Source organism: Bubalus bubalis, chromosome 21 (genome assembly GCF_019923935.1).
Source record: "Bubalus bubalis isolate 160015118507 breed Murrah chromosome 21, NDDB_SH_1, whole genome shotgun sequence".
Taxonomy (NCBI): domain Eukaryota; kingdom Metazoa; phylum Chordata; class Mammalia; order Artiodactyla; family Bovidae; genus Bubalus; species Bubalus bubalis.
The window spans coordinates 21911250-21937029 of NC_059177.1; the positions used below are offsets into that span (position 1 = coordinate 21911250).

Below are 25780 nucleotides of genomic sequence, written 5' to 3' on the forward strand. Positions count from 1 at the left end.
AACTGCCCCTGTTGGTGTGTTTCTGAGCTGCCTATTGCTATAGTACTGGGTGATTTAACAAGGGTGTTTGCTTTAACATGCATGAAGTGCTTCAAATCAGCAATAAGATCATTTTTCTTTAATCCTGAACTTAAGAATGCCAAAATTAAACCTATGGAAACCTGGATGATAAGATAGCTTAAAGGCTTGATGAGAAGTCAGGTGTGCAGAGAGCACAGCTTTTAGCTAGTCAGGGCGAGGATGACTTAGCTCTCAAGGGAAGATGCACACGTCTCAGGATCAGAAGGTGGAGAATGAAACCTGTCCTTTTAAACTCCAAACCCCCTATAAATAAACTTCTGAGGAAACTTTGGACTCCTAACATTTGGGGGCTCTGAAAGTTTTTCTTCTTTTAGCTTATTCTGGTGTATGCTTTCTGTCATTTAACTTAAAAATTGTTCTTATTATAGAAAATTTCAAACATGCAGAAGTTGAGAGTGGTGTATTAAATCCCCATGTCCTTCATACCCAGACTTAATAATTATCAGCTCATGGCTAATTTAATTTCATCTGTATTTCTGTCCACTCATCCCTGCTCTCCTTCTCCCCTGGATTATTTGAAGTCAATTCCATATCTCATAGTTTATTTAAAATACCATCATTTAAAAATTTGTTTATTTTCATTAAAATAGCTTTAATGTGATATAATTTGCATAAATTGTACATTTTTAAAGTGTACAGTTTGACCAGTTTATATATATAAATAAATATATGTGTGTGTGCCATGCACAGTCATGTCCGACTCTTTGCAGTCCCATGAACTATAGCCTGCCAGGCCCTTCTGTCCATGGAATTTTCCCAGCATGTATACTGGAGTGGGTTGCCATATCCTTCTCCAGGGGATCTTTCTGACCCAAGGATCGAACCTTTGTCTCTTGTAGCTCCTGTATTGGCAGGTGGATTCTTTACTGCTGTACCACCTGAGTATAACTGTATATACTGATCAAAAAATAAATATATATACACATGTATCCATGAAACCACCATAGTATAGGTAGTGAACATAACCATCACCCCAAAATTTTCTTATGCCCTTATGCTCCACTTTGCCCTTTCTGCCTCTAATACTTGAGCAATTGCTGATCTGCTTTCTGTCATAGTAGATTAATTTGTATTTTGTATGTTTTAGAGTTCTAGATGAATGGAATGTACAGTGTGTACCTATGTTTTTTTGTCTAGCTTCTCTCACAGTGGTGTAGTTTCTATTTATTTAACAGATATCATTGTGCTCCTATTGGGTACCATTTTGGAAGTTGCAAGACCTCTTAGGAGACAGTTGTAATAGTCCAGGTGGAACATGGAGCAGGTGGTTTGGAGCAGGGTGGTTACTATGGAGATGATAGCTGCCATCCATTTGAGATCTGCTTTGGAGGTAGAGCTCAGACCAGCTGGATGTGGGGGTGAGGGAGAGGGAGGAATCAAGAATTACTCCTCATGATTCTTGCTTGAGCAGATGGGTAGGATGTAGTGAAATGGAGGAAGACTCTGAGAAATAGGCCTGACTTTGTCCTAATTTCATCCTTTACTGGGTGTCCATTGCTTTTTCAAAGATATTATTATCATTGGTTGATCTGAGGCAGTATCAAATCTGCAGATGAAAACAGTATTTAGTGTTTAAGATATTCACCAAATTGCTAGGTCTTCTCACAAATGTTATTAAATACAGGCCAGCTGTCATTGTCAAATTGAAGATAGTGAATTTCAGTTTTCTCCTTGGGTGTTTGTGATGTCATTTGTACCAGGAAAGGGGAACAGAGAGTAGTGCAAAGTCAAATAATATTTTCACTACATATGTGTATGTGTATATTAAGTAATCAAAATGTTTAGTTTTCACCTAAAAAGCAATAAATATGCAAACAGGAAACTGATCAATACCAGGGAAAAAGATTAAGTAGAAACTGAGTAAGCACAGATATTGGATTTAACAAAGACTTAAAAGCAGCTATTATATTTAAAGGACTAAGAGAAAATATAATCAAGAATTGGTAGAAAATACTATGTGAATCAACAAACAGAGACTCACAACAGACAAATAGAAAAGATAAAAGAAGAACCATGTGAAATTTCTAGAATTGAAAATATAATAACTGAAATGAAGAGTTAACATGTAGCAGATTAGAAATGGTAGGATGCCTCAATCAGTGACCTTGAAGGTAAGTCAAAAGAAAATTTCTAAACCAAATGACAGAGAGGGAAAAAAAAAATTGGGACTGATCAGCAGAGGCCTGTGTGACGGTATCAAACATTTGAACATGATTTTAACACATGTATAATAGGAGTCCCAGGTGGAGATGGGAGCAAGAAAGGGACAAACCATTTTTGCCAAATTATCTAAATACCAAACTTGATGAAAATTATCTACAGATCCAAGAACTTTAGTGAACTTCAACCAGGATAAACACAAATGAGAAGTATACCTAGACATGTCATAGTCACAGTGCTGAAAGACAAAATATTGAAAACAGCAAGATAGAAGTACCTTATCACATACAGGCCAACAATAGTGTGATTAGTGACTGTTTTCTCATCAGAAACCATGGAATTCAGAAAATGGTAGAGTGATATAGTCAAGAGGCTGGGGGAAAAGAAACAAATTAAGACTTCTATATCTAGCAAAACTATCCTTTAAAAAATGAATGTGAAGGAAGTCTGACTTTGGTTCTAGGAAAATGGAGTAGACATAGATTTCCTGTTCTTCCTACTAAATATGATTAAAACTCTGGACCCTATCTAGAAAAGGAGCATAAAAAGTCCCTGAAAGGTGTAAAGACGGCAGAGTAACTGCAGACCTTGGACCCTAGGAATGACATGGTGGTGAATTCCATAGATTTTTCTTTTTGCCCCATATATCCCAGACTTGGAGCTGAAGAAACCACCAACCTCCAGATGCCAAGAGGTGTAAACCAAGTCTCGAGAAAAGCCTACTCTCTCCAGCCAAAGGAGAAAGTAGGAAACAGTCTAAAAACACAGTAGACTTCTAGTTAAAGACTTACTAAACCACCCTACTCCATGTAGGCACCATAGAAAAACAACTGTTCTTCTGTGCCTGCACAGGCCAAGAGGGACCTCATGCACCCTCATCAGGCTGGTTGAGGTGCCATAACCTACCTGCCAGGATGGTGTCAGAGAAGGCCAGGTGGGGTGCCAGGCCTTTCATCCTTGGCTAACAGTAATGAGACCGACCCTCCCATGGTGCAAGTGGATGTTGTATGGGGAGCAAACTCTCACCTCCTCCAGCAGTAAGTGAAGAGTGTCCCTTCTGAGGTGACAGTGGAGACCGAGTGGGGAGCTCGGACTTCTGCTTACACCTGGCAGTAATGAGATGGCTCTCTCCCTTTTCCTGTCAGCGTGGTGCTAAAGAAAGCCAACTGAAACAGAATGTTTAAGTAAGAGCCAGAGGGACTTCCTGGTGACACAGTGGATAAGAATCCTCTTGCCAGTGCAAGGGACGTGTATTTGATCTCTGGTCCAGGAGAATCCCACATGCCACAGAGCAACTAAACCTGTGTGCCACAACCACTGAGCCCACGCTCTAGAGCATGCAAGCCACAACTGCTGAAACCTGTGCGCCTAGAGCCCAGTGCTCCACAACAGGAGAAGCCACCGCAATGAGTGGAAGCCCATAAAAAGCAATGAAGACCCAGCACAGCCAAAAACAAACAAATAAATAATTTAAAACATTGAAATGAAACTCAGTAGTACAATAATTTTGAAAAAAAGAGCCAGAGTCATGTAACATATAAACATTATCCAGGTTTCAACTGAATAATGAATTGTCATACCAAGAACAGGGGAGATACCAAACTAGATGAAAGAAATAGATACTAACATGTTTGAAACAAATGAAAAAAGAGAATAGAAACTTCAGAAAGGAAATAGAAAATATAAATGGGAACTAAAAGCAAATTTTAGAACTGAAAAACAGAATAACCAAAATAAAAGCTTTGTGAATGGGTTCAGCAGCAGAATGAAAGGGACAGAGGGGAAAAGAAATCAGTGAACTGGAAACAAAAACAAATTATTCAATATAAATATTGGAGAGAAAATACAAAATGAATAAATGGTGTCTCAGGGAACTTTGTGATTGTTAAAAAAGATCATCTAAAATTTTGTCTTGGGAGTCCCAGAGGATAGGGGAAAGAGCATGGGGTGAAAGGTTACCCAAAGAAATAATGGCTGAAAACTTCACAAATTTGGGAGGAGACTTAAATCTGTAGTCAAGAGGCTAAGTGAACATTAAATAGGATCATCCTGAAGAAATCCATATCAAGACATACCATAATTAAACTTCTGAAAACCAAAGACAGAAAATCTTAAAAAAGCCAAAGAAAATCAACACTTAACCTGTAGGGGATAAGCCAGTGTGAATGACACTGTGTGGGTTTCTCATCAGAGATCCTAATAAAGAACAGAAGAAGTGATGCAATACTTTCCCCCTGTATTCCTTATGGTACATGCTAAGTTGCTTCCTTGTGTCTGACTCTTTGTGATGCTATGGACTGCAGCCCACCAGTCTTCTCTGTCCATGGGATTCTCCAAGCAAGAATACTGGAGTGGGTTGCCACGCCCTGCTCCAGGGGATCTTCATGACCCAGGAATCGAACTCGGGTCTCCTGCATTGCAGGCAGATTCTTTACCCCAGAGCCACTGGGAAAGCCCCCATATTCCTTATGGATATGATATTTTTTATGTGTTCAGTTCAGATCAGTTCACTTCAGTCACTCAGTCGTGTCTGACTCTTTGCAACCCCATGAATTGCAGCACGCCAGACCTCCCTGTCCATTACCAACTCCTGGAGTTCACTCAAACTCACGTCCATCGAGTCAGTGATGCCATCCAGCCATCTCATCCTCTGTTGTCCCCTTTTCCTCCTGCCCCCAATCCCTCCCATCAGAGTCTTTTCCAATGAGTCAACTCTTCGCATGAGGTGGCCAAAGTACTGGAGTTTCAGCTTTAGCATGATTCCTTCCAAAGAACACCCAGGGCTGATCTCCTTTAGGATGGACTGGTGGGATCTCCTTGCAGTCCAAGGGACTCTCAAGAGTCTTCTCCAACACCACAGTTCAAAAGCATCAATTCTTCAGCGCTCAGCTTTCTTCACAATCCAACTCTCACATCCATACATGACCACTGGAAAAACCATAGCCTTGACTAGACGGCCCTTTGTTGGCAAAGTAATGTCTCTGCTTTTGAATATGCTATCTAGGTTGGTCATAACTTTCCTTCCAAGGAGTAGGCGTCTTTTAGTTTCATGGCTGCAATCACCATCTGCAGTGATTTTGGAGCCCCCAAAAATAAAGTCAGATGCTGTTTCCACTGTTTCCCCATCGATTTGCCATCAAGTGATGGGACCAAATGCCATGATCTTCATTTTCTGAATGTTGAGCTTTAAGCCAACTTTTTCACTCTCCTCTTTCACTTTCATCAAGAGGCTTTTTAGTTCCTCTTCACTTTCTCCCATAAGAGTGGTGTCATCTGCATATCTGAGGTTATTGATATTTCTCCTGGCAATCTTGATTCCAGCTTGTGCTTCTTCCAACCCAGCATTTCTCATGATATACTTTGCATATAAATTAAATAAGCAGGGTGACAATATACAGCCTTGACATACTCCTTTTCCTATTTGGAACCAGTCTGTTGTTCCATGTCCAGTTCTAACTGTTGCTTCCTGACCTGGCTATAGGTTTCTCAAGAGGCAGGTCAGGCGGTCTGCTATTCCCATCTCTTTCAGAATTTTCCACAGTTTATTGTGATGCACACAGTCAAAGGCTTTGGCATAGTCAATAAAGCAGAAATAGATGTTTTTCTGGAACTGAAGACTGCCAACCCAGAATCCTTTATCTAATGAAATGTCTTTTAGGAATAAGAGAAAATCAAGACATTTTCAAATGAAGGAAAACTACAGAATCTGTCATCAGCAGACCTATCCTAAATGAATGTCTAAAGGAAGTTCCCTAAACAGAAAGGGAATGATTCAAGAAAGAACCTTTGAACATCAGGATGGGAGAACGAACATAGTAGGAAAAATATGGGTACATATAGTAGGCTGTCCTCTCAAGATTTCCCAGTTTTGTTTGATAGTTGAAGCAGAAATTATGATGTTGATGTGTTTCTAAATATGTTTGGAAGAATTATTTAATGTAGTTATAAACAGGGGAAGCTAAAGAGATATAAAGGGAGGTAAATTTTCTGTACTTCACTGGAATAGGTAAAATAATACCAGTAGACTAATATTTTATATTTTATCAGTTTTATATATGTATAAAGTAAGCATTATATATTTTTAATACTTGTATAGTAATATATACTATATAATATATATTTAAGTTATATGTTTAATGAATATACATATATTAAATATATATGTAAAACTGTAATTAAGCATTATAAATGAATAAAAATGAATTTCTTTAGAGAAATCTTTCTGCCACAGGAATGCTGAAAAAGGAAAACAAAAAGTAGAGAACAGACAAAAGCAACAACAAAATGGCAGTCTTAAGTCCTAAAATATCAGGAATTTCATTTAAAGCACAAGGTCTAAATATTAAAAGGCACATTGGCAATGTGGATTAAAAAACATAACCTAACTAGATACAGTTCTACAAAAAACTCACTTCAAACATAATGATATAATAGATTGAAAACAAAATGATGGGAAAAGATGTTTTATGTAAACATTAATCAGAAAACAGCAGGAATGGCTATTTTAATGTTGTATAGAGTAGACTTAAAAGCAAAATTACCAGAGTCAGGGAAGGGCATTGTTTGATGATAAAACGATCAATCTACCAAGAGGACGTAATAATGATAAATATGCATGCCCCAGAAAAGACCTGAAACCTATGAAGCAAGAACTGATAAAATTGAAAGGAAGAATAGTCTAACCTGCAGTTTTAAGTCTAGATGATAATGCTCATTTTTCAGCAATTGGTAGTATAACTAGATAGAAAATCAGCAAAGATACAGAAGAACTCAAAACCATCATCAGCTTTCTCATGGATTCTTATCTGTTTCTGAGCAAAATCTCTGTGTTCAGTGTGTATTTTTACTTTGATTCTTGAATACTGGTGGTGGAGGTCATTTGGGCACAGCAGCCTCTCTTCTTACCAGGTATATAGGCAGAAAGGTGAGGTATTTAGACATTACAGTCTGTAGCTCCTTTAAGTTGTTTTAACCTGCTTCCCTGGTGACTCAGTGGTAAGAAATCCACCTTCAGTGCAGGAGATCCAGGTTCGATCCCTGGTCTGGGACAATCCCTTGGAGAAGGAAATGACAGCCCACTCCAGTATTCTTTCCTGGAGAATTCCATGGACAGAGGAGCCTGGCGGGCTACAGGGGTTGAAAGTCCAGGGGTTGAGAAAGAATCAGACACTACTTGGCAACTAAACAACAACAGGCTTGACTGTGAGAGATGATGTTAATTTTGATTTATTGATCCTTTCTTCAGCAAAAAGAAATGGAAGCATTTCCCCCTTATATTAGTTTCCTAGGGCTGCTATAACAGATTACCACAAACTTGGTGGCTTGAAAAAACAAAAGTTTATTCTCTCACAATTTTGGCAGCTAGAAGTCTGAGACCAAGGTCCTCACAGGGCCATATTCCCTTCAGAGTCTCTGGAATCCTCCCTTGTCTCTTCCTAGCTTCTGGCAGTTCCCTGGAGCCCTTGGCATTCTTTGGCTTGTAGCTACATCAGCCCAGTCTCTGCCTCCATCTTCACATGACCTTCTCTGCATCCTTTCCTCCTGTTACAAGAACACCAGTTGCTGGATTTAGAGCTCACCATAATCCAATATGACCTCACCATAACTAACACAAAATTTACAAATGTGCACCCTCCCTATTTCCAAATTTGGTCATATGCTGAGGCTTTGGGTGACCATGAACTTGAGGGAGGGGGCACTATTCAACTCATTGCACACTGCTAGTAATTTTTCTGTTTTTTTGTTTGTTTTGCAAAGTGGTGAGCATTTCAAACAGATGTAGCTAATCCTGCATCATGTCTTCTGGCAAAAATAGTTTTATTTATAAGGATCAGCTGAGCAGTTACCTAGAGGACTGTATTAACTGCTGTGGTCTTATCAGCCTGGGGTGACTCTCATTAGGACTTGTGTGTCACTTTGTTAAATGTCATTTTTATTGATTGAAGATTTGGTTCATATGAGATGGTGATGAAAGGGAACTATTTTGTTCTCACTCCTTCCTGTTAGCAAATCAGTCTTTCTTGTTCTTGGATCTAACTTGACAAAAGAATTGAATCTTGCATGCCAGCATATACTGTGAGCAACTTTAATCAGAATTTAGACTGCCATTTGGTACATCATAACCCAGCATGCAGAGAACCACCTGAAGCAGTGCCATGCAAGAATCCCCAAGCAAGAAATTTAATGTAGGAGAGAGTGGCCATTCTGTGGGATAACAGCACAGTTATAAATGCTTTCATCTCTGCTTTGGTGAATTCTGGGTGATTATGCTACTTTTATACAATAATAAACACACCAAGCAGATTCTGTTGTAATGGCTGTCAGATTCCAGATAGTCCTGGAAAGGATGCTGTGGTATGAAGTCATTATTTTCAGATGTAGTTCTTCTCATTTATAGCTTGCCCATTTGTAATCAATAAAAGTTTAACAGTGTAACATAAAGCAGTTAAGGGCATGGAAATAACTTTGACCTTGCAGTGGAATGAAGGATAGCCAGTGGCTTGGTCTTGGACAGTTTTTAAGTACATGAAAATGCTTTGAAGAAAACATGAAGTTCTGCTCACAAGTTGTTTTCTTGGAAAACAGTAACATACTGTTTTCCAGTCAGCGTGTTAATTATGCTTGAAGAAAACATGGTTCTTTTAGGTTCTGCCACTTAGATCTGGGCCTTTGACAAGGAAAAGGAAAACTTAGATTTGATGTTGGCTCACACAGTAAAGAATCCGCCTGCAATGCAGGAGACCTGGTTTCAATCCCTGCGTTGAGAAGATCCCCTGGAGAAGGGAATGTCATACCCACTCCTGTATTCTTGCCTAGAGAATCCCATGGGCAGAGGAGCCTGGTGGGCTACAGTCCATGAGAATGAAAAGAGTTGAACATGTCTGAGCAACTCACACTTTGAAAGAAAAAACAAAACTGAAATAAGAAGCACTGTTCAGTTCAGTTCAGTCACTCATTCATGTCCGACTCTTTGCGACCCCATGAATTGCAGCACGCCAGGCCTCCCTGTCCATCACCAACTCCCAGAGTTCACCCAGACTTACGTCCATCGAGTCGGTGATGCCATCCAGCCATGTCATCCTCTGTTGTTCCCTTCTCCTCCTGCCCCCAATCCCTCCCAGCATCAGAGTCTTTTCCAATGAGTCAACTCTTTGCATGAGGTGGCCAAAGTACTGGAGTTTCAGCTTTAGCATCATTCCTTCCAAAGAAATCCCAGGGCTGATCTCCTCTAGAATGGACTGGTTGGATCTCCTTGCAGTCCAAAGGGACTCTCAAGAGTCTTCTCCAACACCACAGTTCAAAAGCATCAATTCTTTGGTGTTCAGCTTTCTTCACACTTCAACTCTTACATGCATACATGACCACTGGAAAAACCATAGCCTTGACTAGATGGACCTTTGTTGGCAAAGTAACATCTCTGCTCTTTATTATGCTGTCTAGGTTGGTCAAAACTTTCCTTCCAAGGAGTAAGCGTCTTTTAATTTCATGGCTGCAATCACCATTTGCAGTGATTTTAGAGCCCCCCAAAATAAAGTCTGACACTGTTTCCACTGTTTCCCCATCTATTTTCCATGAAGTGATGGGACTAGATGCCATGATCCTCGTTTTCTGAATGTTGAGCTTTAACCCAACTTTTTCACTCTCCTCTTTCACTTTCATCAAGAGGCTTCCTCTTCACTTTCTGCCGTAAGGGTGGTGTCATCTGCATATCTGAGGTTATTGATATTTCTCCCGGCATTCTTGATTCTAGCTTGTGCTTCTTCCAGCCCAGCATTTCTCATGATGTACTCTGCGTATGAGTTAAATAAGCAGGGTGACAATATACAGCCTTGACGTACTCCTTTTCCTATTTGGAACCAGTCTGTTGTTCCATGTCTGTTGTTCTAACTGTTGCTTCCTGACCTGCATATAGGTTTCTCAAGAGGCAGGTCAGGTGGTCTGGTATTCCCATTGCTTTCAGAATTTTCCACATCTGTATCATTAGTTGTTTTTGTGTAACAAAGGAAAAGCAAAAAACTCTTATCCCTCTCAGACTTCCCAGATGTGGTTCTGGTTTGTAGGAGTTTACTGGTAGCTCTCAGATACTCTTTGCATGGCTAACGTAATCATGAGGCTTTTGACCCTGGCAACTAAAACTTTACAACGTTCATTTCTATTGCAGTTTTTCCTAAGCCCTCCTTAGAAGAAATAGTCTTACATCTTGGCTTGCTCTTTCTGGCTTCAGTTTTCATTATAGTGGAAACCATCGTTCAGTTTCCTATACTCTTGGTCTCTAAGGTCTGGAACCAGGCTGTCTCAGGGTGAATCCTCATTCTGACACTTGCTTAATCTCAGAAGTTGTTATGGAAATCATGTAAGTTAATACTTGCAAAATACTTCGAGCCCTACTTGGTTCATAATAAAGTGAAAGTGAAAGTGAAGTCGCTCAGTCGTGTCTGACTCTTTGCAACCCCATAGACTGTAGCCTACCAGGCTCCTCTGTCCATGGGATTTTCCAGGCAGTAGTTCATAATAAGCACTATATAAATGTTTTTGAAAAAGATAAACTACATTCTTTGTCTTGATTGTGATGGTGGTTATATGATTATAGGACTTCCCTGGTGGCTCAGACGGTAAAGTGTCTGTCTACAATGTGGGAGACCCGGGTTCAAAAACTCAAAACTCATTATAAGTGTGCATTTAAACATTGTAGAAGTATAAATTTATATAAATTATACCTCAGTAAACCTGACCTAAAATTTTTTGGAGAGAAAAATTATATCTATTTATTCAGCTAGGAAAGGGTTTATAAGGTGTTGCATAGTAGGATTTTAAAAACATAACTCAAAAAGGCTTGCCAGTCTAGGTCTGCAGGCCAGTTATAATTCAGGATAAATTTGCCTGTCAGCATGAGAAGCTGATGGAAGAGATGTTGCCAGGCAGCCTATTAGTCATCTAGGAAGGAAACCCTGTAGGGGTTTGGGTTGTTTAAGATAGTCACAGAGTTCACCGAAGAGTGGGAACTTGAGCTGGACCTCAGAGGATATAGGATTTGGAAGGCATTCGAGAAGGTGCATGGGTGCAGATGCAAGACCCAGGGACAGAAAAGCATGTGCCCCATTTAGGCAACTGAGAGAGAGCTGGCTGGATTAAAATAAATGCTCTGTGGATGGAGAAGGGAATGGCTACCCACTCCAGTATTCTTGCCTGGAGGATTCCCATGGACAGCGGACCCTGGTGGACTATAGTCCGTGGTGTTGCAAAAAGTCATACATGATTGAGTGATTAACACATACTCTCTCTCTCTCTTTCTCTCTCTCTGACCTTGGAAGGGCAGTTGTACTATCTGAACTAATGAGTTCTCTTCTTTTCATCCACAGAAAGGCCCCCCTTCTGGGAAAGACCGGGTGAAGAAAGGTGGATCCTACATGTGCCATAAAGTAAGTCGAGTCACTAATCTCTGCTTTGGTGTTCTAACAGCAGGTGTATGGATCAATTGTAATCATTAACCCCCAAATGTCCCATCCATGTCTATTAATACATCTCCATCAAAGCAAGAAAAAAAAGAAGTTTGGGCACAGGCATGGCAATAAGTGATGCAAGAAGCAGAGGTTATAAATGGTCTGTTGTCAACCATATTCCATCTGTTGTATTGTGACCCTTTAAGAGATCTTTGTTGTCGCACGAATCTGGGTGGACTGTATACCTTTTCCATCATGGAAGTCTGGAACCACACCCTTAATTTATTTGAGGCTTCAGATATTTTTTTGGCTTCTCTATTGCTATTAAGGTAAGGATTATAGATGGAGGGTAGATAGTGGTATATCAAAATGGAAATATCCCAAGTGTTCTTGGGATATAGAATGTGCTTTGTAGAATAAAGATTAATCTCAGAGAATGCTTTTTCTCTTTGGGCTGTAATGTCAGTGTCAGAGACAGTTGTTCTTGGCTAGTAGAAGTGACTCAGTGTTTCATGAGTAGCCTTTTTTAAGGAGTTCAGAAATTGAATAGCACGCCTCTCCCTTTTTTTCTTTAAATCATGTATTTTTAGTGTCTCCAGCACTTCAACTTCTGTCTTTCTATCCCTATGCAAAGATGGCATTTCGCAGATTGTTCCTCCAAGAAGCATCCTATGATAATTCAGTCAGTCTAGGCAGTTAGAGACTTAAAATACCCTGTAATGGCTCCAAATTAAGTTATTAATTTGATAATGGAGGCATTGTCAAACTTTGCCTTAAAATAATGGTTCTCAAACTTTATTGAACATTAGAATCATCTGGGATCTATAAAAGGTACTGACGCCTGTTTCCTCACTCACCTCATCCTGATTTGATTTTTCTGTATTATGACCTGGGCATCAGGATTTTAAAGCTCTCGAGGTGATCATAACATATATCAAAGTTTGGGAACCACTGGCCTAAAAAGACTCTGTTTAAATTATGTGTATGAGAGAGTTCATAGGTATGTGTGCCTTCTTCCTTTCTTAGAATTTTTAATATAATCATTTAGATGGAATTTCATAGAGTTGACTCAAACTATGCTTTACACCTACCTTTATAACAAGATGTAGACAAATTTATCTTTAAAATTCTAATTTTAATTTTAAATTAAAAGCATTGCCCTAGGCCATTCGAGTAGTTTAAAATGTTCATATACCCATCTGTCTGTAGTCCCAGATTTTCTTTTTCTCTGATTCAAGCTGTTACCGCAGGTGTATCTGAATCCTCTTGCTGGGGAACCAGACTTCCATGAAAAACAGGTGAATCTCTTTTCGCACAGCAGTAGTTCAAAACTCTAGTTGCCACCAGTTATGTCTCTGACATATGGCACTTTTCTTAATTGATAATCCATTTACTCTATAAGAATTGAGGACCAGAAGATTTTTTCTTCACAGATAAGTGGAGCAAATGAAACTTGTAAAACACATTTCAAGTATGAACACCAAAATATTCCAGTGCCATACATATAAATGTGCCTATTTTACCATTTCATTTTGCTTGCTTATTTTAAATGTTTTAAATTTTTATAAGCTTCTTAGTTTATGCTTTTAAAATATCTTTTAACCTAATACATGTTTTTAATAAATACAGTTACATGGCAGAGTTGATTTTTGTATATTTGTGTTGTGTAGCCTTGTTAAACTCATTTGTATTAGTAATGTTTTTGTAGATTCTATTGTATTTTCTACATAAATGGTTATACCAATTGGGAGTATAGACAGTTTTACTTCTTCCTTTTTAATTTGGATATCTTTTATTACTTTCTCTTGCTGTATTTCTCTCTGGCTAGAACCTCCAGTATATTGTTGAATAGGAGTGATAAGTACAAACAGTCTTACCTAATTTTTGATCTTAGAGGAAAGACATTCAGCTTTTCAGAATTAGCTATGATATAAGCTATAGTGTTTTCAAAGCTGCCCTTTACCAGCTTGAGCAACTTTCCTTCTAGTCTTAGATTTTTGAGAATTTTTAGCAGAAATGGATGTGGATTCTGCCAGATGTTTCTTTGAAGCTATTGAGATGTTTATGTGGTTTTTGTTTTTTAGTCTGTTAATATGGTGAATTTATTTGTTTGTTATTGATTAATCTTTGGGAGTTTGTGTCTTTCAAGGAATTTATCCATTTCATCTGAATTAATGAATTTATTCACATAATCTTTGCATTTGCACTTGCTGTTTAGACCATTTACATTTAACATTATTATTGTTATGGTTGGGTTTAAATTTGCCATCTTGAGATTTGTTTTTCTCTTTGTCTCATCTGTTCTTTTCCATTTGCTCTCTCTCTTGTTTTTTAAACTTTTTTGGATTAAGTTTTTTAATCACTTCATTGTCTCTTCTTTGGCTTATTAGCTTTGTTTTAAAATTTTTGTGGTTGATTTAGAGTTTATATTACACATCTGTAACTTTTCTTAGTCACCCTGAAGGATAAGTTTTAATTTAGTCAGGATCAGAGGGGTGGAGAGAGTGTTCTAGAAGAGAGAATAGCAGAGAGAATAACTGAGTGGGAACCACAAGATTTTCCAGAGAGAAGTGGCACCTCTAGGATCTCAGTCAAATTAATTGTAAATGATGTAGGTATGTAACCTCAGTCTGGTTATTTTGATGAGGTCAAGGAAATAGCACAGTGTTGATTGTGAATTACTTTCAGAGTGCTGCTTCTTTCCACTAGGTTAAGAGTGACAGCTTTAACTGCCACTAGGTATAGGAAGTGCATTAAACTGTGGAGTCTAGAATTAGATCTGGGTTGGAATTCTGTAACTTCTCTTTGCTAGTCTTTACCTGTAACTTTAAACAAATTACTTAACCTTTCTAAGTCTCAGTTTTCACATATGTAAAATGTGCATCATAATTGCAGCTACTATAAGGTTTTTATGAGGAACAAATGTACCGAACAAAAGTATAGGCACACATGCCTAGCTCATGGTAAAGACTCAGTAAGTTAGTTGCTGCTAATACCATCATTCTTTGTTTTTTTTTTTTTTTTTTAAAACAACAAAAATTTATGTTCTCACAGTTCTGGAGGCTAGAAGTCCAAGATTCAGGTGTTACCAATCTGTTTTCTTGAGGTCTCACTCCTTGGTTCAAAGATGGCAGCCTTCTGTCTGTGTTCTTGCAAGGTCTCTCCTCCCTGCACGCAGGGCTCTTCTCTCCCAATCTCCTCTTCTTACAAGAATGCCACTGAGATTGAATGAAGGCCCATCCTAACAGCTTACTTTTAATGTAATTATCACCTTAAAGTCCCACTTCCAAACAGTCACATTCTGAGGTACCAGGGGTTAGGGCTTCATACATAAGAACTTGGAGGACATAATTATTTCCAAACAGCGCCACCATTCTTAATCATCATCTTTATTAAGATTGTCTCCCCTCCATCTTCTCTTCTGAATAAAGAACCAGCAAAAGAACTACTAACTAGATAGGCAGAATTCTGGAAATAATTCTTATGGCAAAGGTGAAAATCAGTAAAAGAAAGAAAATCAATAAAAAGAAGAATGGTTAATTCATTTTGCAAAAAAAATCACCTTAATTAGAAGGTGACTTATTTTTGATCATTATCAGGGGCAGTCTGCATGACTAAAGTAAGTCACTGATGATTATTTCTGATTTTTTGAGAGTCCGTCCAAAGTATGGCTTCAGTAAGGTAAGAGAGCACAGAAAGAACAACTGTGAGTCAACATGGTGTTAAGAGCACAGATTCTAGAATGGGATTGAAAAAGCTATAATCCTAGATTCATGATTATAAGCCATGTGATCTTAGGAACACCATTGCCATACTTGTGCCTCATTTTTTCCTTGTATATATGATGCACGTATAATAATACCTACCTCAGGGTTATTAGGGAGAAGGCAATGGCAACCCACTCCAGTACTCTTGCCTGGAAAATCCTGTGGGTGGCAGAGCCTGGTAGGCTGCAGTCCATGGGGTCGCTAAGAGTCGGACACGGCTGAGCGACTTCACTTTCACTTTTCACTTTCATGCATTGGAGAAGGAAATGGCAGCCCACTCCTGTACTCTTGCCTGGAGAATCCCAGGGATGGGGGAGCCTGGTTGGCTTCCATCTATGGAATCGCACAGAGTCGGACACGACTGAAGCGACTTAGCAGCAGCAGCAGCAGGGTTATTAGAAGGATTAAGTCACTTAATACATGTGAAGATTTTAGAACAGTTCACATAGTAAGTACTCAAGAAATATTAGTTGTTTTTGAAGTTGTTAGATTAATTCCCATGACATCTTTAGCCCAACCCACAACATTGAGGAAATTCTTACTTGCTGCCTCCACAACCCCACCATTTTACACCAAGATTACTAGCAAAAGGAGTTGATCAAGTGTATTGACAAGGGCAGTGGATGGGAAATTGAGAGACCTGGGTTCTACTGTGTCATTTTTCTATAACCATTTTTTTCCTAATGAGCTACAGATACCTCAAAACTATTCTTTATACCTAAACCTCTTCCTCTCATGAAAGCCATGTTGCCATCCCACTTGACTCCAGTGCCCCAAGGCTAGTAAGCCATTATCTTAAATGGATTGTTCTTGAATCCAGGCTCACGTGCTGAGTGCAGCTATCCAGATCAATTCCACACAGTAATTAGCTATTTTGATGAAATGGGGCTAAAACAGGTCCTCACCACTACCTCTGTTCTTAATTAATAAAATGACCTATATTTTAGCCACTCAAAGTCCTAACATCATTAATAACCATTTTTGGTGCTAAAAGTAGAGTTGGAAAAAAAGAAAGAGCAATGAGGACATATGAAATCAGGCCATTTTCCTCTTTAATTATGTATTTCATTAGTTGTCCATTATTGGAATTTAAAATGAAGTACTTATATTAATAAGTGTTTGCTGAGTGAATGAATACATTTAAAATGCAATGATAATGTGAATTGACTGTTGTCTCATGTGATCGTCCTGACCTTTTCAACAGTAACTTGTAGTAAGACTTGCTTTGTAGGGTTTAGTTCGTTATCATTTAGGTAAATGGAAGAGTTTAGGTATTGCTGTGATCCAGTGAAAGAGTAGCTCTTTTTATCACTTATTTTAAGCTTTTTTTGTTATGTAAGCAAAACATTTTCTTTCCATAAAAATTAGAAAATAAATAATAAACATAAAAATGAAAAAAATAATTTACCTTGCTTTTTAAAGAGTATATTGATAGTATTCTACTCAACTTTTTGGTGCAGTTTTAATTTTTCTTCCCCAAATGGAATTATGCTGTATGTACCAGGGTCTTCAAGTATGGCTATAAGCAAAATCTCTTATACATCATAAGTGTCTTTTCTGACCACAGTGTTCCAGGCAAGCACACTTTGTTACAGTTGCTACAGCCTGTATTTTGTGGCATATGAACACCTAATTTTAAAATAATTTGTCATATAATCTGAGAGATAAGTTACATATAGAACTGTGCCATTCAACAAAGACCTAACCCTAACCTGAACCCTAATGCTTGTCGCCAGAGATAGTGCCTCACCTTTCCCATTTATATAGCAAATAATTTTCCTATTTATGTATCAAATGCATGCATGCTAAGTTGCTGCAGTCATGTCCAATTCTTTGGAACCCTATGGACTGTAGCCCACCAGGCTCCTTGGTCCAAGGGATTCTCCAAGCAAGAATACTGGTGTGGATTGCCATGCCCTTCTCCAGGGCATCTTCCCAACCTAGGGATTTAACCCATGTCTCCTGTGCCTCCTGCATTGCAGGCGGATTCTTTACTGCTGAGTCACTGGAGGAGCCGAAAAAGTAAAGTAAAAGTCGCTCAGTCCGACTCCTTGTGACCCCATGGACTGTAGCCTGCCAGTTCCTCTGTTCATGGAATTTTCCAAGCAAGAATACTGGAGTGCGTTTCCATTCCCTTCTCCAGGGGGTCTTCCTGACCCAGGAGTTGAATCCGAGTCTCTTGCATTGCAGGCAGATTCTTTTTCATTTGAGCTACCAGGGAAGCCCAGCAAATACATAACTGTTCAGATGCTGGCAAGAGAATTTTCATCTTTACAACATAAGATATCTAAGGCCTACAGGAAAGCTAATGAGTGCTTTTGTTTTAGTTAGGAAGTGGGTTAACCCAAAGAAGTCAGATAAGACAGGCAAAGTGAGTTCCTTTAATTAACAGCATTGGGTTCATTATAAAGTAACAGTTAAAATAATCTCCACGTCTACTACTTAACTTTTTCATGTAAAGATAAGATGAAGCATTTTGACATTATCCCATTAGTAGACCCATTTTGGAGAAGGCAATGGCAACCCACTACAGTACTCTTGCCTGGAAAATCCCATGGACAGAGGAGCCTGGTAGGCTGCAGTCCATGGGGTTGCTAAGAGTCGGACATGACTGAGCGACTTCACTTTCTCTTTTCACTTTCATGCATTGGAGAAGGAAATGGCAACCCACTCCAGTGTTCTTGCCTGGAGAATCCCAGGGACGGGGGAGCCTGGTGGGCCTATGTCTGTGGGGTCGCACAGAGTTGGACACGACTGAAGTGACTTAGCAGCAGCAGCAGCAGCAGACCCATTTTATCAATGGAGCAGATTTAGAAAAGCTTTGCCTAAGGTTAAATAGCTAATGAGTCTTGAATTTTGCCTTTTTGGGTGGGTAAATCAGCAAAATGTCACAGTTCTCATCTGTGTCAAGCCCAACCTCTTTCTGGTTAGAAGACTGCCTTTAAAGTAACTCCATCCTATTTACCCACCCGTGCTTCCTGCTTTTTATCATTTTTCCTCTCTGTACCAGTCGTTGGAATTCTCATTCTGTAAATCTCTAGGCGGCTTAGCGCCCATCGTGCCTCCTCAGAGGGACCTTCTCAGGCCACCTTATCTAAGTAGCACCTAGTCATGCCTAGTCCTCTCTCCCTATTTAACTTTCTTTCAAGCTGACCGCTGCCAGAAACACTCTTGAATTTATCGATTTATTTATTGTCTGACTATTTACTCTCTGTTGAATATAAGTGAAAGTGGAGAGTGAAAATTTGGCTTAAAGCTCTACATTCAGAAAATGAAGATCATGGCATCCGGTCCCATCACTTCATGGGAAATAGATGGGGAAACAGTGCCAGACTTTATTTTTTTGACTCCAAAATCACTACAGATGGTGACTGCAGCCATGAAATTAAAAGACGCTTACTCCTTGGAAGGAAAGTTATGACCAACCTAGACAGCATATTCAAAAGCAGAGACATTACTTTGCCCACAAAGATCCGTCTACTTAAGGCTATGGTTTTTCCTGTGGTCGTGTATGGATGTGAGAGTTGGACTGTGAAGAAGGCTGAGTGCCAAATAATTGATGCTTTTGAACTGTGGTGTTGGAGAAGACTCTTGAGAGTCTCTTGGACTGCAAGGAGATCCAACCAGTCCATTCTGAAGGAGATCAGCCCTGGGATTTCTTTGGAAGGAATGATGCTAAAGCTGAAACTCCAGTACTTTGGCCACCTCATGTGAAGAGTTGACTCATTGGGAAAGACTGATGCCGGGAGGGATTGGGGGCAGGAGGAGAAGTGGATGACAGAGGATGAGATGGCTGGATGGCATCCCTGACTGGATGGACGTGAGTCTGAGTGAACTCCGGGAGTTGGTGATGGACAGGGAGGCCTAGCCTGCTGCGATTCATGGGGTCTCAAAGAGTCGGACATGACTAAGCGAGTGAACTGAACTGAATATAAGTCAGCTTCATGATAACAGGTACATTATCAACAGAAAATTGGATTAAAGATTTACTGAACATGGCCCCGCCCATCAGAACAAGACCCAGTATCCCTCTCAGTCAGTCTATCCCATCAGGAAGCTTCAATAATAAGCCTCTATCCTTCTCCATCAGAGTGCAGACAGACTGAAAACCACAGTCACAGAAAACTAACCAATCTAATCACATGGACCACAGCCTTGTCTAACTCAGTGAAACTATGGGCCATGCCGTGTAGGGCCACCCAAGATGGATGGGTCATGATGGAGAGTGCTGACAAAATGTGGTCTATTGTAGAAGGAAATGGCAAACCACTTCAGTATTCCTGCCTTGAGAACCCCATGAACAGTATGAAAAGGCAAAAAGATAGGACACTGAAAGATAAACTCCCCAGGTCGGGAGGTGCCCAATATGCTACTGGAGATGAATGAAAAAATAACTCCAGAAAGAATGAAGGGATGGAGCCAAAGCAATAACAACACCCAGTTGTGGATGTGACTGGTGGTGGAAGCAAGGTCTGATGCTATGAAGAGCAATACTGCATAGGAACCTGGAATGCTAGGTCCATGAATCAAGGCAAATTGGAAGTGATCAAACAGGAGATGGCAAGAGTGAACTTCAACATTTTAAGAATCAGCAAACTGAAATGGACTTGAATTAACTCAGATGACCATTATATCTACTACTGTGGGCAAGAATACCTTAGAAGAAATGGTGTAGCCCTCATAGTAAACAAAAGAGTCTGAAATGCAATACTTGGATGGAGTCTCAAAAACAACAGAATGATCTCTGTTCGTTTAAAAGGACAACCATTCAATATTAATGGTAATCCAAGTCAGTGCCCTGTCCAGTAATGCTGAAGAAGCCAAAGATGTCCTTTTCATTATAGGGGACTGGAATGCAAAAGTAGGAAGTCAAGACCTACCTGGAGTAACAGGCAAATTTGGCCTTGGAGTACAGAATTAAGCAGGGGAAAGGCTAACAGAGTTCTGCCAAGAGAATGCACTGGTCATAGCAAACACCCTCTTCCAACAACACAAGAGAAGACTCAACACATGGACATCACCAGATGATCAATACCAAAATCAGATTGATTATATTCTTTGCAGCCAAAGATGGAGAAGCTCTCTACAGTCAGCAAAAAGAAGACCGGCAGCTGACTTGGCTGAGATTTCGTGGCTCAGATCATGAACTCCTTATTGCCAAATTCAGAGTTAAATTGAAGAAAGTAGGGAAAACCACTAGACCATTCAGGTATGACCTAAATCAAATCCTTAACAATTTTACAGTGGAAGTGAGAAATAGATTCAAGGGACTAGATCTGATAGACAGAGTGCCTGAAGAACTATGGACAGAGATTTGTGACATTGTACAGGAGACAGGGAGCAAGACCATCCCCAAGAAAAAGAAATGCAAAAAAGCAAAATGGTTGTCTGAAGAGGCCTTACAAATAGCTGTGAAAAGAAGAGAAGCCAAAGCAAAGGAGAAAAGGAAAGATATAAGCATCTGAATGCCGAGTTCCAAAGAATAGCAAGGAGAGATAAGAAAGCCTTCCTCAGTGATCAGTGCAAAGAAATAGAGGAAAACAATAGAACGGGAAAGACTACAGATCTCTTCAAGAAAATTAGAGATACCAGGGGAACATTTCATGCAAAGATGGGCTCAATAAAGGACAGAAATGGTAGGGACCTAACAGAAGCAGAAGATATTAAGAAGAGGTGGCAAGAATACACAGAAGAACTATACAAAAAAGATCTTCATGACCCAGATAACCACAATGGTGTGGTCATTCACCTAGAGCCAGACATCCTGGAATGTGAAGTCAAGTGGGCCTTAGGAAGCATCACTATGAACAAAGTGGAGGTGATGGAATTCCAGTTGAGCTATTTCAGATCCTAAAAGATGATGCTGTGAAAGTGCTGCACTCAATATGTCAGCAAATCTGGAAAACTCAGCATGGCCACAGGACTAGGAAAGGTCAGTTTTCATTCCAGTCCCTAAGAAAGGCAATGCCAAAGAATGCTCAAACTACCACACAATTGCACTCATCTCCCATGCTAGTAAAGTAATGCTCAAAATTCTCCAAGCCATGCTTGAACAGTACATGAACCGTGAACTTCCATATGTCCAAGCTGGATTTAGAAAAAGCAGAGGAACCAGAGATCAAATTGCCAACATCTGCTGGATCATCGAAAAAGCAGGAGAGTTCCAGAAAACATCTATTTCTGCTTTATTGACTATGCCAAAGCCTTTGACTATGTGGATCACAAATAAACTGTGGAAAATTCTAAGAGAGATGGGAATACCAGACCACCTGACCTGCCTCTTGAGAAACCAATATGCAGGTCAGGAAGCAACAGTTAGAACTGGACATGGAACAACAGACTGGTTCCAAATAGGAAAAGGGGTACTTCAAGGCTGTTTATTGTCACTGTGCTCATCTAACATATATGCAGAGTACATTGTGAGAAACGCTGGGCTGAATGAAGCACAAGCCGTAATCAAGATTGCTGGGAGAAATATCGATAACCTCAGATATGCAGATGACACCATCCTTATGGCAGAAAGTGAAGAAGAACTAAAGAGCCTCTTGATGAAAGTGAAAGAGGAAAGTGAAAAAGTTGGCTTAACCTCAACATTCAGAAAACTTAGATCATGGCATCTGGTCCCATCACTTCATGGCAGATAGATGGGGAAACAGTGGCAGACTTTTTTGGGGGCTCCAAAATCATTGCAGATGGTGACTGCAGCCATGAAATTAAAAGACACTTACTCCTTGGAAGGAAAGTTTTGACCAACCTAGACAGCATATTAAAAAGCAGAGACATTACTTTGCCTACAAAGGTCCGTCTAGTCAAGGCTATGGTTTTTCCAGTAGTCATGTACAGATGTGAGAGTTGGACTAGAATGAGTACCGAAGAATTGATGCTTTTGAACTGTGGCGTTAGAGAAAACTCTTGAGAGTCCCTTGGACTGCAAGGAGATCCAACCAGTCCATCCTAAAAGAGATCAGTCCTGAGTGTTCATTGGAAGAACTGATGTTGAAGCTGAAACTCCAGTACTTTGGCTACCTGATGCAAAGAGGTAACTCATTTGAAAAGACCCTGATGCTGGGAAAGATTGAAGGCAGGAGGGAAAGTGGACAACAGGGGATGAGATGGTTGTATGGCATCACCAAGTTGATGGACATGAATTTGAGTAAACTCCAGGAGTTGGTGATGAACAGGGAAGCCTGGCGTGCTGTAGTCCATGAGGTTGCAACGAGTCAGACACAACTGAGCGACTGAACTGAACTGAACTGTCTTGTTCTGCATTGTATCCCTCTTGCCTATAATAGCATCTAGCGTGTGGTAAACTGTCAAATATTTAATGAATAAATAAACTGTGCTCTGATGCCATCAGCCTATGGCTTTGCTGTTCTTTTCACTTACCTGAATTTTTCCATTTTCATGCCTCTGACATCATTGTTTTCTCCACTTAATATACCTTCTTTCCTCCTTTCTAAGTCCTGTAAATCAGTGCTACTTAATCTGTAGCTCATGGGCCGATAGCATGAACAGCACCCACAGGCTGGTTAGAAATGCAGGTTCCTGGACCCCAGACCAGTCTTACTGAATTGGAATCTCTGTGTTTGTGACCTGGAAACAGATATTTAAATGAGTTCTCCAGGTATTCTTCTATATCCTCAAGTCAGAAGTTGTTATTATTTAGTCACTAAGTCGTGTCCAACTCTTTTGCAACCCCTGGACTATAGCCTGACAGGCTCCTCTGTCCATGGGATTTATAAGGCAAGAATACTGGAGTGAATTGCCATTTCCTTCTCCAAGGGATCTTCCTGACTCAGGGATCGAACCTGCCTCTCCTGCATTGGCAGACAGGTCCTTTATCACTGAGCCACTTGGGAAGCCCAGGTCAGAAGACCTCAGATAAGTCCCACTCTGACCAAGTTCTGCTTTCCAAAAATCATTCCTAAAAACATAGACATCCACAAGCAACCATTTCTTCCCCTGAGTTAGTAATAGCCCCAGATTCTTTTAACCCCAGCCTGTTTTGTCTTTTAGATGTGTAATCATTGTTTCCTCAACTAGCCTGTGAGCTCCAGCCAGACAGTATACGCTGAAGGCTCAGGAGACGCTTGACTGGTTTTTTTTGTCATGTGTGGTACAGTTTCGGAACATGACTGCCTCCCCCTGAACTGCATTCTTGCTTCAGTGTGGAATCCACCACAGACAGTGGTAGCATGGGGCCCTGCATTATCCACAGGATCTTGATTCTAGAAATCCCAAAGCTTTTGCTTCACAGCAGCCCAAAGAGTAAGCCCTGCATATACCAGAGCTTCTGCTGTGTCTTCCTGCATGGTCACCTCTAGTCAGTTTGGAGCCTCCATTGCATCCCAGTCACAGGTCGTAGCAGGTGCCATCAATTTTTTCATTATTTCAAGCATACTTTTTATTCATTGTCCCTCTGCCTGCCTGAATATTGGTAATAGTGTTATATTCCTCGCTGGTGGTGGGGAAAATGAGAAAATTGGTTGCTATTGTTTCACTATCTATAAAAGAAAAGCATGTCTTTTTTTTTCTTTCTTTCTGTGGTAGAAGTGCTCCAGAGAAGTGCTCCAATTTCTTTGTCAGCTTTTAGAGATAATTTTTATGAAGATTAGAAACATTCAACTTTTGTGAGAGAAAGGAGAATAATAAGAATTAAGGGGGTCGGGAACCACTTCTGTCATGCTGACCTATTTTCCCCTCCACAAATTATCTCTCCTTCATGAGTTCCAGAGTATACACTAAATGATTGTTTGCTCAGTTTCTTTAACCAGCAGCAGGGACTTTAATTTCACAGGGTTCACTCAGAGTTGATGCTTTTCAAACATTGGGTACCTAGTTTATTTTCATTCTCTGTTATTTTGGATTAAAGCATAATCTTTGGACCTAAGAGTTCCTTGCATGGTTATTTTTGGAAGATGGAAGTTTTTGAAGTGTTTAAATCAACTCATCTTGTGGTTATTCACTGAATATCTAGTAGGTGGCCAGGAATATGTTAGGCTTTCTTATTTGTGAGTATCTGTGCACATGCAGGAGAATTTATCAGGGGTGGGAAAGAAGCATGAGATGTGATACATTTCCATCTTGCTAGGGAAGCAAGTATACCACAGTTAGATCTGGGTTTGAATTCTACTTCTTTGAACAAATGTGTCATCTAGGGTAACTCATTTAGTTCCTCTGTGCTAGTATAATCAAATGTGAATAAAGATATGTGATGAAGGTGCCTTGAACTGTGCTTGGAGAACTTGATGTCTGTATGTGTTTGTGTGTATGTATATATATATCATAGTCTGTGCTTATAAAACAATACAAAACAAATCCCCCACACAAAAATATATAGCTTTATGAGTTATTGTGATTTAAACACCAAAAGCAATGTGTTAAGAAAAGTGTTTTTCACAGCGTTTCCTACTCTTGATGTTCCTGGGTTTGCAATTTAATTTTTGCCAACTTGCTGTATATTAAGTAGTATCTTAATGTTGTTCTTAATTAATATTGTCTTACTTGCCATTTAGCTTTATTACTTGGTTTCATGGCAAATACTATTCTAAATGTAAAGATAACTTTTCAAATTATAAAAGTAATACTTATTATCAGAAATTTAAAACTCCACTGCCTGAAGGCTTCCCTCATAGCTCAGTCAGTAAAGAACCTGCCTGCAAGGCAGGAGACCCAGATTCAATTCCTGGGTTGAGAAGAACCCCTGAAGAAGGAAATGATAACCCACTCCAGTATTCTTGCCTAGAGAATCCCATGGACAGAGAAGCCTGGCAGGCTACAGTCCACAGAATCTCAAAGAGTCGGACACGACTGAGTGACTCACACAGACACCATTCAGATTCTGGTGCATTTTGAATCTTTCAATCTGTTTTTCTTTGGCATACATGATGATCTAGATTGAGATCACACTACATATAAGGTTTCGTATCCTAACTTTTTCATGTAACATTGTATCCTGAGACATTCCTGTGTCATTAAATGTTCCATGAAAACATGCCTTTGAGTGGCTACTTACTAGTCCAACTTCTGGATGTGCCACAACTTAAGTAACCAGTACTTGTTTCATGGTTTTTGACTATTCTAAGTAATGTTGACAGCAACATCTTTGTATTATATTTGTGTCAAGTTTATAATGTAAAGGACATTGGTGAGCTCTAAATGTGGTACCTTTTTTGAAACCTACATATTCCATGTGCATGGGGTGGGTGCCTATAGGCGAGGCACTGTTTACAAGTTGGCATAACTCTCCATAGCTGGTACTTGGTTACCACATGAATCTGACAGTTGAGAGCCTTCAATCTCGAGTCCAAGAGCACTCACCTGTCTGGTTCT

At 39.8% G+C, this 25780-nt stretch overlaps 1 protein-coding gene across 2 annotated transcripts in view; it reads left to right on the plus strand.

Moving 5' to 3' along the window:
* SUMF1 (sulfatase modifying factor 1) overlaps positions 1-25780 on the plus strand; it is a 93797-nt gene that overhangs the window by 66901 nt on the left and 1116 nt on the right. For both annotated transcript variants that reach the window (XM_044934352.1, XM_044934351.1), the window contains one exon: positions 11601-11660. In XM_044934352.1, the coding sequence (XP_044790287.1) occupies positions 11601-11660 (60 nt within the window). The remainder of the gene's footprint in view (positions 1-11600; positions 11661-25780) is intronic.